General features: G+C 42.3%; 1 protein-coding gene across 1 annotated transcript in view; it reads left to right on the forward strand.

Annotated features, from left to right (window-relative positions):
• Positions 1-13,134, forward strand: part of col18a1a (collagen type XVIII alpha 1 chain a) — a 37,228-nt gene that overhangs the window by 11,465 nt on the left and 12,629 nt on the right. The window contains exons 3-14 of the mRNA XM_068572747.1: positions 623-706; positions 2,118-2,186; positions 5,970-6,042; positions 8,175-8,299; positions 9,470-9,496; positions 9,856-10,053; positions 10,165-10,191; positions 11,151-11,213; positions 12,139-12,216; positions 12,319-12,369; positions 12,488-12,619; positions 12,735-12,797. Of these exons, the coding sequence (XP_068428848.1) occupies positions 623-706; positions 2,118-2,186; positions 5,970-6,042; positions 8,175-8,299; positions 9,470-9,496; positions 9,856-10,053; positions 10,165-10,191; positions 11,151-11,213; positions 12,139-12,216; positions 12,319-12,369; positions 12,488-12,619; positions 12,735-12,797 (990 nt within the window). The remainder of the gene's footprint in view (positions 1-622; positions 707-2,117; positions 2,187-5,969; positions 6,043-8,174; positions 8,300-9,469; positions 9,497-9,855; positions 10,054-10,164; positions 10,192-11,150; positions 11,214-12,138; positions 12,217-12,318; positions 12,370-12,487; positions 12,620-12,734; positions 12,798-13,134) is intronic.

The raw sequence follows: 13,134 nt of genomic DNA on the forward strand, positions 1-13,134 counted from the left end.
TTTATGTATTTATAAAATGGAAAATTCCATTCTGAAACTGGATTTGTTTAGTGGATGTCCCATTTCTGTATTATCCATCACTGATGATGACAGTTTAGTCCTGCAATTTCTTAGGAAAAGACCATGACACGTCGACTAAACATTGTGCAAGTTACAAAAAAAAGACTGTGTGGGGACATAGTTTCAATGTCATAGAGCCTTTGCTGTTTATCTTCAAAGTTCTCTCGAAAAAATCCATTTGACTTTTTTTCTCAGGACATAAATCTGTCCCGAGGAGTCGACTTCAAATAACTCGACAGCAGAGAAGCCGCCTGTTCATTCAGACCTAATGGCCCTTTGATAGGCCGTCAGATAGCATTCATGCTATCTGCGCAACTATCCTGTGTGGGAACATGTATCAGATTATGTGTGTGTGTGGGGGCAAAGATAGTGGCACTTCACAGGCCGACGCTAAGAGTGGAGACATCAATAGACCCTCTGATTTCGCGGAAATGGGGAATTCCTTGAAATATAGAAGATAAGATAAGCATATTTGTACGTTGAAAGTAAGACATATGGTGTGTGTGTGTGTGTGTGTGTCTGAGAACAAGTGCGGATCTAATTCTTTTTGTTCTTGTGACAGGGGGTGATTGGTGAGCTGAGGTTGGTTGGAGACCCCCGTGCTGCTAAGAGGCTCTGTGAAGACGATGAAGACGACTCTGATATGGTAAATTACATCTAATCATATGTTGAAGATACCTGACATGAGATGAAACTGAGACAGATTGTGTAGAAGTGTGTGATTTACCCTACTTTTCACTTGATTTTTCATCTCAGTAAACATTTAAAAAAGTAGTTTGTGTGTCTCAATCGCTAGTTTCAAGTCTTTTTTAATACAGTATGATGTTAATTTAATACTGGGTTTCATCCGTGTTGAATCTTTAACCCTTAGTTTATGAAAATTATTTGTGCTCCACCTTCTTCTGTCACTTAATAAACAAAACAAGATGGCGACGGCCAAAAACCAAAATGGCTACAGTCCAAAACCAAGATGGCGATGGCCAAAATGCCAAATTCAAGGCTTCCAAATCGACAGTCTCTTGTGTGATAATGTCATCTACGGGTTACGGGCCAGAAAAGAAAGACCTGTTTCACGTCTAGCACAGCCTCTGTGGCCTGGTTCTTCACTGTGGGGAAGCCGGTCCTGGATGCTGTCATGCTAATGTTAGCATAGATCTCCAGCCATCGTGTATATCGTTAAACCCCCCTGTATATGATTAGCATCTTAAAAAGAGTCAGCTGGAAATGCTTTTAACCCAGTCATGGAGCTAACATTAAGCTAATTGGTTAACTAGCTGCAGCTGATGAAATCTGCTAGCATCTGACAGAATTGTTGGTCGCCTGCTAGCAAGAAAAAGAAGAAGAAATCAGGGACCCGTGGTTTCAAATAGACTATTACTAAGAATCCTTCTGGCGGCTTGGCCATTGCATCAGGGGGGAAGCCTGTGCACATCCGTTTAAGTACTAAATTATTAGCATTAGTGAATCCGTAACAGGTAGCGGCCTTTTCAGCGCTGACCCCGACCACCCACACACAAACACAGGTGCCTCGCTGCAGCCCACCAGCAGCATTCATTGTTATTCGGTGAAACGTTGCCTGCGCAGCTGCTGCGCTCGCTGAGAGACCACCAGAACCTCGACCTCACCGACAGAACAACGTTCAAGCTTGTACCGCTCGCTTGTTGTCGTCAAGTCCTTTTAGATGTTGTTTTGGATTAGACGGGAGAATCACATTCCGAGTGAAAATGACAGGTTTGCGACTTCAGGAAGTGTCTTTTATCTAAAATGCTAACCTCACACAGCTGCTCTAGGGACACTTTTAAGGTTTCAGCGTTAGCAAGAAGCTCTGAATCCGAGGGCAGTAAATCAGTAAAATGAAAAACATACTGTACGCATATTCAATAAAACCATGATGACTAAACAGCTACATTCCTTTTGAATATGACCACCCTTTACGCAGAGTTCATGAACTGGCATTTAAAATAACTTTTCCAGCTGTGGCAGGTTTTTAATTGTCCGTGCACTGTGTGTAAAACATCTTGGAGACACAACTGAAACTATCTGATTGGTCTCCCCAGCCTTCAGGGGAAGGAAGCGGCTATGAAGAAACCAGACACTCACAGGCAACCGGGGAGAAACATAGAACGGTATGGAACAACCTTGTATTTATTATTTTGCTCTTTAAATTGCAACAAAGGTTTGATCATTTTTACCTGCTGACGTTTCTTTTCCTCCATCATTCAAGCGCTCATTATTAACAGTACTGTTCCTTGCAGCTATTTCGCTGCTCTCATTCTTCTTGGTACATGATATTAACACATTATGGGTTTGGTCTACCATGTTCTCACTGGGAAGTTGTGTAAAACTATACATGGAGGTATGAGGCATTGAGAAGAAGAACTAAGAATACTGTAGTCCCTGAAGAGGTTTCAAAACAGCCAGACACGCGAACCTGGCCGACAAAGATTATTCCTTTTGCTTCTGCGAACCGAGTCATCATCCCAGTGTTGGATATTTACCACTGATGTCTCGAGTTTCTCGCCATGCGTTGGTGAACGCTCATCCCTCACGAGAGAGATTTAAAAACTGCTGAGTTGACGTCTGGAAATTGAGCCGCTTCTGTCTTATAGATCTGGGGACAAAAGGCTTTTTAAAATGGAGAGTTTCCTCTTGTCAGACGAGAGAGGGACATGACTTTGGGGAGTTAAAACCTAGAATTCCAGAGTTAATAACGTTCCTCTAAAACAGAAAGTGGGGTCAGCAAGAAGGATGTCCGGCTTTGAATGTTTAGCACATTTTTTTCCAGCATGAACGGTATGCAGTGATTTTACCTGGTGTCAGGTGAGGCGTGTGTTTCCTGTATCTGTAGACTCATCACCTGGGCAAAGGCCTACCATATCAGACATTGTAGGACTGACAGATGCTCGTCTCCTCCCCAGCATGCACTTCACCTTTTCCCTTTCGCTCTCTCGTTATTATTCCCCTCCATCGTTTTTCTTGTATCTTACGGCGCTCTCCCCCATCTCTCCGTTTGCCACTATGTCTTTCTGTCTTCTGCTCTCTGTCTCTCCCTCACACACACACACACAATGAGATTCTGCAGACACCCACCCACAGCCTCCCCACCCTTCAAAAGACGTAGGCTGCAATGCAGCACAGCCTCCATCAGCAGCCCCGCACCTCTGTTGCGTGCGCGCACTCCCACTCCCAATTACAGTGGAGAGTTAGAAAAACCAGATGTCAATTTGGACTCGATCGGATCCAAGTCAGAGCCCCCACACCCCCTCGTACTCCCCCTGCCTCAAGGCTTTTGTTATTCTGACTGGTTTCTCTATCAGCAGCAACTGACTGAGGTGGAAAGAAAGTCAGAGCAGGAGACGGGCAGGGCCAGGAGTCGGAAGTCTCTTCAACGTGACCGCTTGTGTACAAGCAACTTTTTACAAGGGGCTTTTCCATCTGTTCAGTAGGCTTTTATCCTGCAGTATGCAATGTGATGTCACGTGTAGCAGCTGGCATCTAAATGCCTACCTGCCGAGGTTTTTTTTTTTTTTTCCCGTCCGATGTCTGTTGACAGAAGCTACACTGTCCGCCCGCTGCAATTAAGGCAAGTCCGGGCAGAGACGAGGGCTCAGACGGGGAGAGTCGTACGAGTGAAACTTTCCATTTTGTCATCCTGGAATTCGGCGTGATAGATAGCGGGAGCTAGTCAGTCACCCGAAGCCGTGTCACCGCCGGTGTTTCCTTCGAGCGTGAAACCCAAAAGAGGAAACGTTTCAAGAGCTTTTCTTCCAGCCGCACGTGACGCAAGTCGTCGCTTTCAGGTTGAAAGGACCGCGGAGTTCGGATGAGCAGTTTGAACACATCCATCGTATGAAGGGTTATACTCTTCTCAGAGATGCAGGCTGGCGACTCGTCTGCCGTAAGACTCAAACCTACCTGAGACCCTGAGGGCCTGAAGACTCGACCGGACTTGAGACTTGAAGGCTGAGGAGGCTTGACTCGGTGACCCTTGACTATTGAAACCTGCTCTACTGAATGTCGCTCTCTTGAGTAATTAGTGAAACGCATTAGAACAGACATCTTGACCAGGTTTGGTTTGAGCTAACTCGGAAACTGATTGTTGCTGTGATATCTGGCAGCTACGCTGATTTTGCAATAGTTAGACGGAGTGTTGAAGGAGCCTTCGCCTCTTAATTTATAGTAGCTCTGTGATTGGCTGACAGGCATAATCTGCATTTAAGTCTTAATCAAAGGCAGCAATGTATGAGGAAAAAGGAAAATACTTGTTTGTTTCTTTTACTTTCTTTTCACCAAAACCAGATTCAATTTCACAATGCAAAAGCCAATAGGAGTCAAACACACGAGAGGCAAAAAAAAAAAAATTATTTCACCCTGAGAGCCCCAAAAACTAAAAAGATCCAGTGAGTTCTCTCTGCAATACTTCATAGGACATGAACGGAGAGAAGAAAAGAAGAAAAGAAAGAAGCATACACTGTTCCAGAGGTGGAATACCTTCGTAGTCGAGGGAGCTGCATACCTGCTCTTACATTCAGGGGGTCATGTGGTTCAAATCCATCAACACGATGTTCTCAAGATCGGAGCCTCCCACCCTTCAACCCCAGCTATGATGGATAAGTAAAGGAGTGAACAAGCGGGGTATTCTTTATCACATTAATACATATATCAACTTAGAGCCGTCACTAGCGGCCCGGTACAAATTCTTAGCATAGCCAGCGGCGTGCAACACCGTGGGGAGAATTCCTCAGAAAAGGAAACTGGTTAATTATCAACAGCGGCTTCACGTTGCCCCCTTCAGTTGCCCCCTCTGCACATTCCTCATCCCACTCCTCTCTTGAATTCCACAGGTGACAATTCGAGGCGTGTCACCGGTGAAGAATGAGCTACTGGCTGTGTGTGTGTGGGTCTTTTACCCAAAGGCAGTTTGTCACCCCCCCCCCCACCTCCTCCGACCTTCAATAACTTCTGTCCTCTCAGTCCTGCTGTGTGGTTAGTGATGGAGGAGGACTGCTGGGAGGCTGCAGATGGACCTGTCCTTCATGTCCACCAAGACACAAAAACATGGATGTATCATTTCTGAATAACTTGAGCTCTTGTGGCAAAACAATGCATCTTATTTAACGCAATCATATGAAGGCAGAGCAAAGGTCAAGGACCATAAAGTCGGGCAAAAATGTGATCACACCTTACCTTCCCTTGTACTTTTTTGTTTTTGTTTAGCTCAGCAAGTTGATTAAAAATGGGCACAGGAGTTGCAGCAATGTGTTTTAAGCGAGTTTTTAGTATCCCTATGTGTGTCTGGTGTTTTTCTCCCACTTCTCAATAACCCCTAAACACACACACACAATAACACAGACGAATGCTTATAAAGGTTGCCGTAAGCGAGCTCCACCGCTGTTTCCCGGGTGTCACTGTGACTCTGGGTGATGACGTCATTCTCCAGCGGCGCTGGACCAGCGTGATGAGTCGACATATTGTTCCCGTGCAGAAGAGTTTTTACAACAACCAGGCTTCGAGATGTCCGACAGCGATAAACACGTAAACTGCAATTACCCCCCAAAAAACAATGACATTGTGCCAAAGGACGGATGAAAAGGTTTTTCGCTCCGTGCTTGGATTTGTCGTGCACATGTTGACTCAATCATGTTTACCCCGTTTAAAAGGCTTCGTGCAGAGCCGGGAAACGGCCTCGCTGGTTAGAGCTTTAGCTGCACAAACTATAAACATCAGTTGGGATTCAATGGGAACACAATGTCTACTTTTGTTTCCCATGCAGGTACATAGCTGTTGCACATAGCCATAAAGTCTAGAGAGGATTTTAGTGCCGCTTCCAGTAAATATAATACGTTGCCCTTTATAAAATGTATTTTTATAGCTGTATCTAACTCTGTTGCATGATTGTTCACCTGCAGACTCCTCCTCCAGCTTCCCGGCCCATTCAGCAGCCACCGCTGAGCAGCAAAGACGACGTCTCAAGAGAAACGGGTGAGTTCATGTGCACGCAATTTTATTTAACGCATTTTACACAAGAGGGAATATTGTTTATGTGTCATATGTACACTACCGTTCAAAAGTTTGGGGTCACCCAGACACATTTTCTGTTCCTTCGCAATTTCCCGCATGGAATATTCTTCATTTCTAAGAACAAGAACAGACGGGAGAGTTTCACATGGAAGTTCTCTTTTTCTGGCCATTTTGAGAGTTTAATGAACCCACAAATGTGACGCTCCAGATCCTCAACCAGCTCAAAGGAAGAACAGTTTTATAGCTTCTCTCACCAGCAGGACTGTTTTCAGCTGTGTGACATCACTGCACAAGGGTTTTCAAGGGTTTTCTACTCATCCATTAGTCTCTTAAACACAATGTACCATCAGAACACTGATAGCTGCTGGAAATGGGCCTCTATACACCTCTGTAGATATTTCATTAAGAACCGGACGTTTCCACCTCAGTACTGTGTATATACTGGACAGAAATCAAAGTTTAGTGTACTTTCTTTATGCCTTTCATACATTTATAGCAGAGATATACAAGATATACAAGATAGCAAACATGTGTTGTACTTCCACATAGTGACACGTGACTTGGTTTCCCGGTTGGGGGGGTTGTGATGGCGCATGGTGTTGCAGAATTCATATTGCTTTAATGTGCATAACTGAGCGGGTCACAGCTGGCTGCAGAGGGACGCACTCTGACGCGTGTCTCCATCTAGTGGACGTGAGGAGAAATGCAACAGAGGTTGGAAGGCTCTCATTTGTGACGAGCGCTTGATGATTGTCAGGCGAAGATGCTGCTTTCTGTGTGAATTACATCACGTTGGAGCAAAGAGCAGCAAAGAGCAGCTTGTGTTTTTTTAAGCAACCAGGGGTGAAGTCGACAAGGTTGACAGATTATTGTCTGCTCTATAATCCGTTTATAGTATTTCATACTGCACATGGTATTCCAGTGGGGCATATTGTGTGTTTTGCGCCATCTGGTGGTTTTGGAATGCATGACAGTGATCTAATTGTTTTATTTTCTGATGGTTGCGTTATCTGCAATGTAAAGTATACATATTGTATGTATGTATGTATGTATGTATATGTATATATATATATATATATATATATATATATATATATATATATATATATATATATAAATATATATATATAAATATATATATATATATATATATTTATATATATATATTTATATATATAAATATATATATATATATATTTATATATATATATTTATATATATAAATAAATATATATATATATATTTATATATATATATTTATATATATAAATATATATATATTTTTATATATATATATATATATATATATATATATATATATATATATATATATATATATATATATATATATATATATATATTCTCTGGTCAGATGCTCTGCTGCCGACCTCATCTGTTCTCCTCTTGCAGGACCTCATGTGGACTTTAATAGAAGCGTGTGAGAATGCATGCATCTATTTATATGCTATGCTTTGGACACATTCATTTATAAGCTATGGGGATGAAAAATAGGGCTGTTATCTTTCAGAGAGCAAGAGAATTAAAACAGCATAAGAAAACAATTTTGGTCAAGCTTTTTATTTCGTAAAAATAACTACTAGTGCTATGGTACGAGGTTATTAGTGTTGTCAGCGGCCGTGTGTATCCCTTCAGAGGGAGCCGGTTTTTCCATCGCTAAACTCTAATCCCTGAACTGGAACACATTACGTTGCTCTGCATGTCGGCGGCTTCAGACGTGTGCGACTTTCCGCACGGCTCGGGAAGCGACCTTAAAGTCACGCCGTCAGAAGAGTCGAGGCCCAACGGAGCTCACGCACCAGAGGATGCACATGTGGATGCGAGCGCACGCAGCACTGTGAGGGTGGTACCGCCTCAGAAAACCTCGCCGTGGCCTTTAAATCCCCTCCACACACACACACACACACACACAGTCACACACACACAGCGCTCGCTGGGATTCTTGCTCCAACAAGCAGGAAGTCATTTTATTTCCTCTTTGTGTTGTTTTGGTCGTGGGAATACGATCATTTATCATTTTTTGAAAGTTCTTTTCACGAGGGCATTAATGACTCTTCTGTCTCTTATGCTCACAGGTCCATCCGGGGGAAGAGGAGAAAAGGGCGACCGGGGGGAGGCGGGGCTGAAAGGAGACCGGGGTCCAATCGGGCCAAAGGGAGACGCCGGCTCCGGCTCGCGGGGCGGAGCCCGCGGAGAGAAGGTTTGGACGCTTTTTTAAATTTTTTTAAATGGAATCTACTTTGACTTCGGATGCAAAATACTTGTACGAGACGAGTCGTCGCTGTCACGCGGGGAAGTGGGCGGGACGCAGTGATGACGCCGGAGTTTGACCTTGTGAAGGTCGCAGTGGGCCAGTGAGCGAGCTGGACCAGAGCAAGGAGCCCCAAATGCCAAGAGGAACAATGTTTACTCTGGTTTTGGATAATTGTGTGCCTGTTTTATGTGTTGTTTTTGTAAATAGAGGTCACCCTGTTACTTTGTCTTTAGTTTAGCTTTGTTTGTATTTATAAGTGTCTTTTTTTGTAAATTCTGTTGTATGCAGACAATGCCCCAAAGGAACACTAGAGGGAGCCACACGTCCTTATGTCACACGCAAATTCATTCATTCAACTTTTATTCCAGCTGAAAACTACACCGAGATAGACGTCATTTGCAAAAAAAACTAAATTAAAAAGCAGAGGCACCAAGAAAGACAAGAGAGCAGCTTTGTTGAAAATAAAAAGCCATTTAAAGTGACATTTAAAGCAAATGAATCAACTATAACTGGAAGTGAAATGTTGGATCTAAATCTTCCTTTTAGATTGTTATGCACGCTGATCCAGTTTGCAGTGACATGATGAGAGAAACAGGACGTAAAATAAACCTTAAGGGCCTCCATGCAATGTCATGTTAAGCCATTGTTCATTTCATCACATGCTGTAGTTTACATTTCTTTGTTTTCTGAGGACAAGATGTATGTTCATGTGTAGTTATTTGTGTGTTATGTGAGCTGAATGTCATTGATTCTACAATAATTGTAAAACAAAAAGTCCTCTGAAGTGAGGTCAGTACTGTCTGAGAGCAACGTAAACATAATGCACTTTTACATAAACATAATGCACTTTTACATAAACATAATGCACTTTTACATAAACATAATGCACTTTAACAAATAGACACAAAACAAAACGCACAGATTCAATCTGACACAAAGATAAAAAGACCGTAAGGAACAAAATAGAAAGTACAGCAACAAAAGATGTGTTCTGCATCTGACTGGTTCTGTCATTTTCGTGTCTGTGGAAACATTTAAAGAGTTTTAAGTGGAACGTGGCGGCGATGAAAAGCCTGCTGCCTCTGACTCGTCTCTGCTTCTTCTTTTCCTTTTCAGGGGGAACCAGGTGAAACGGGAGTAAAGGTAAGTTAGTTAAGTTACACATCATCTCATCCTTTGATTTGAGTCTTACAGCTGTGTTGTACAAACAGAACCAGGATAATATGCATTATTACTCTATTTTAGTTTACTTTACGTTTGCTACATGTATTTTAATTTTAATTCATCACCTGGTGTAATACGTGCAATATTCAGTACCTTTAAGTACTTTTATACACATTATTTATTCCACTGAGGGATTAAGGAAGGATTATCTCATCTTATCTTATCTTTTAGTGTTATTCTATCAGGAACTGGTGTCCGTGTTCCTTCTTCATTCTTAAGTTGTACGCTTTTGTGAGCTTCTTCTTGATCTTCGTCTTCTTCCTCATCTTCATCTGCAGGGCAGCGCAGGCTTTGGCTACCAAGGGAAGAAGGGAGAACCCGGCTCACCCGGAGCGGCCGGTCCCCCCGGCCCGCCGGGCGTCGCCACCGAGTACTCGGTCAGCAGCGACGGCTCAGTTTCTACAAGAGGCCCCGGACCCCGAGGCCCGCCGGGCGCCGCCGGCCCCCAGGGGCCACCGGGAGCCGACGGAGAGCCAGTTAGTAGACTGCAGTTCACTCCAAAATGTCAAATAAGACCCGTTTAATTGTGTTAACGAGTATGAAACGTTGAAACGTGTCTCATAGGACGTGTATGTCTTTATTTGCAGGGGGATCCTGGTGAAGATGGAAAAAACGTAAGTTGAACTGTCGTCAGCGGTCAGGAGGTCACGTGATGATGGATTGTTGAGCTGTCAATCAACCCCTGATTGTTATTGGCCGATATTCATTCTAAATACTTTGATTGGTGGTTTCTGTGAATGCAGATCATGGTAGATGATTTCTCTGTGACATGTTAATAATATATAATTGCTTTACACAAATTTGATTTAAATGGACTTTTTGATTAGGGCCGCACTAAACAACTGTTTCATTTATTAATTAATCAACTAGCATTATTTTTGTATTAGTCAACTAAGCTACCAACTAATTTATGGATTATTTTTTTATAGTGTTTTTTTTTTTATTACCTGATCATTATAACACTAAATTTACCCAAAATAAATATCAAAATTGTCTTCTCTTGAAAACAAACAAACTAATAAACCCCGTTTTATTTGATACTGATGAGAAATATTCTTGACATTTTTAAAACTTAAGCCTTAAAACTTAAAACGGTTACACAACAAAGTAAATCATTTGAATAAACAGTCTGTGACGTTAGTTAAAGCCGTTTCCTCCCTCATACGTGACCGTTACAGCACACACAGAATATAAAATGGCAGAATAACAAAGTCACGCCGTGTTTCGTTCAGCAGAAAATCTATTTTAGGTGATTATCAACACACGGACGCTGCTTCTGTTCGCAGTAATCTGATCGTGTCATGCTTTCGTAGAGACCGAGCGTAAACAGGACGCTGCCGTCTTCACAAAGCGCTCGAGGGATGCTTTCGCTTTAAAGTGTTCATAATCCATTTCCAATTTGTACATTTTTACAGAGAACCACATCGTTGGGTCTTCCTCTTAAATACTTTCATGCTTCAGGCTCTCGTTCTCCGGAGGAACGCATGCTTTGACTGACGGCTACTCCTTTACACTCTGATGTTCCTTGTATTAACACCACGAGGGCGCTGACATCATTGTTTCCTCCCCACAGGGTCCTGATGGACCACCTGGCTTCCCAGGAACCCCAGGTGACCCTGGAACGAAAGGAGAAAAGGTTAGATGCCCACTTACATTAACAAAATAACGTGACAATATGTTTATTAACATAAATGATTATAACAGGGTTTTTACGGTCATGGAAAACCTGAAAAAGTCCTTGAAAATAATTAAATCCCAAAAGTGTCGTAAAAGTCATGTAAATGTGTTATAGTCATGTGTTCATGTCGTTCATTTACGCCGAGTTTTGAATAATTAATATGCATTTAAAAGAGAAACACTCAAAATATGAGCAGGCGTACGCTGAGAATATCTATAAATGTTTATTCTTTTAATCAAACTATTGTCTCTCATTCATTTGTGTCATGTAAGGTATACTTAAGCAATAAGGGACAAGAAGCAGTACTGTATCGTCAATAATGAACTGTTCAAGGGTGTTTAGGCAAACTCTTGAACTGTACATTATTGTAGATACAGTACTGTATCTACAATAATGTACCATACATTATTGTAGATACATTACTGTATCTACAATAATGTACTATACATTATTGTAGATACATTATTGTAGATACAGTACTGTATCTACAATAATGTACCACACATTATTGTAGATACATTACTGTATCTACAATAATGTACTATACATTATTGTAGATACATTATTGTAGATACAGTACTGTATCTACAATAATGTACCACACATTATTGTAGATACATTACTGTATCTACAATAATGTACTATACATTATTGTAGATACATTATTGTAGATACAGTACTGTATCTACAATAATGTACCACACATTATTGTAGATACAGTACTGCTGCATGACTTTGAATTCTCATTGTTAGTTTAAATACTACATTTTCTCACCCAGATTTCTTAAAATGTTTGGTAAAAGAAATTTGATTTAAAGTCATAGAAATCCATTGGTCAAAATGTGTGTGACCCTTGTTGCAATAAGGAGTCTTGTGCGTACAGGGCGACCGTGGAGAGGGTCAACCTGGCCCCAGGGGACTCCCTGGACCTCCAGGACTCCCAGGAACCGGACTCAGACCCGTGAGTTAACCCTCACACGCTGCGTCATGTTTAGGCTCAACTTGTTTCAGCACATTTCCGGCCTTTGCGACTCATTTGTTGAATCCAGTCCATGTTTTTCAGACTTTTGTGGACATGGAAGGCTCTGGGTTTCCTGATCCTGAATCCATTCGGGTGAGAAGAACTTTGATTTTTGACTCCTCCTTCTAAACAGAAACAAACGATTCATCTTTGTTGCTGTAAGACTGTAACCAGCAATCCGTATATCCGACAATCTATTTTGTTGTTTTAGGGATTGCCTGGCCTACCAGGTCCCCCTGGTGCCCCCGGTCCACCTGGCCCCACTAGTCCCTCTACTGCCGGAGCGGCATCAGGTTCTGGGGCATTCGGACCACCGGGAAAGGACGGGGCGCCCGGTCAACCTGTAGGTGCCCATGTGTTTGCCTCTCAGCATCACTCGCCAAACAAATCGTGATTAAAATGCCTGTAGACTCTAACCCAATCGACAACAACTGAATGCCTCAACCGAATCCCTCTAGGGCTTGCCTGGTTTGCCGGGTGCTGATGGACGCCCAGGAGCTCTGGGTCCCAATGGAGAAAAGGTAATGAGACCAATTGTTCCTTTGCTAAACTCAAACTAAATTTATCTTTGTTTAGCATCCTCAGAAGCTTCTCAATAGTGGGGTCAGTAGCAAACATGAATCTGTCATTCAAAATCTTGTTTTGCTTGTGTGTGGGCGGGCACTAATATAGATAATAATATGTAATAATACTGTACTTTTAGCAAGTCTTGTTGTTAGCATCTCACCACGATTGCACCCATAAGAGACTGACAGCTACCGCTAGCTAAGCCCTTCTATCATCCGAGTGAGTGGTATCCGCTCATGACTCAGCAGTTGTAAAAAAAATAAGTCTAGTTGGAGTTAATGCTAAGCTAGG

Source organism: Clinocottus analis, unplaced genomic scaffold, assembly GCF_023055335.1.
Source record: "Clinocottus analis isolate CAN_PGR_092001 unplaced genomic scaffold, fCliAna1.0.p SCAF_12, whole genome shotgun sequence".
NCBI classification, from domain to species: Eukaryota; Metazoa; Chordata; class Actinopteri; order Perciformes; family Cottidae; genus Clinocottus; species Clinocottus analis.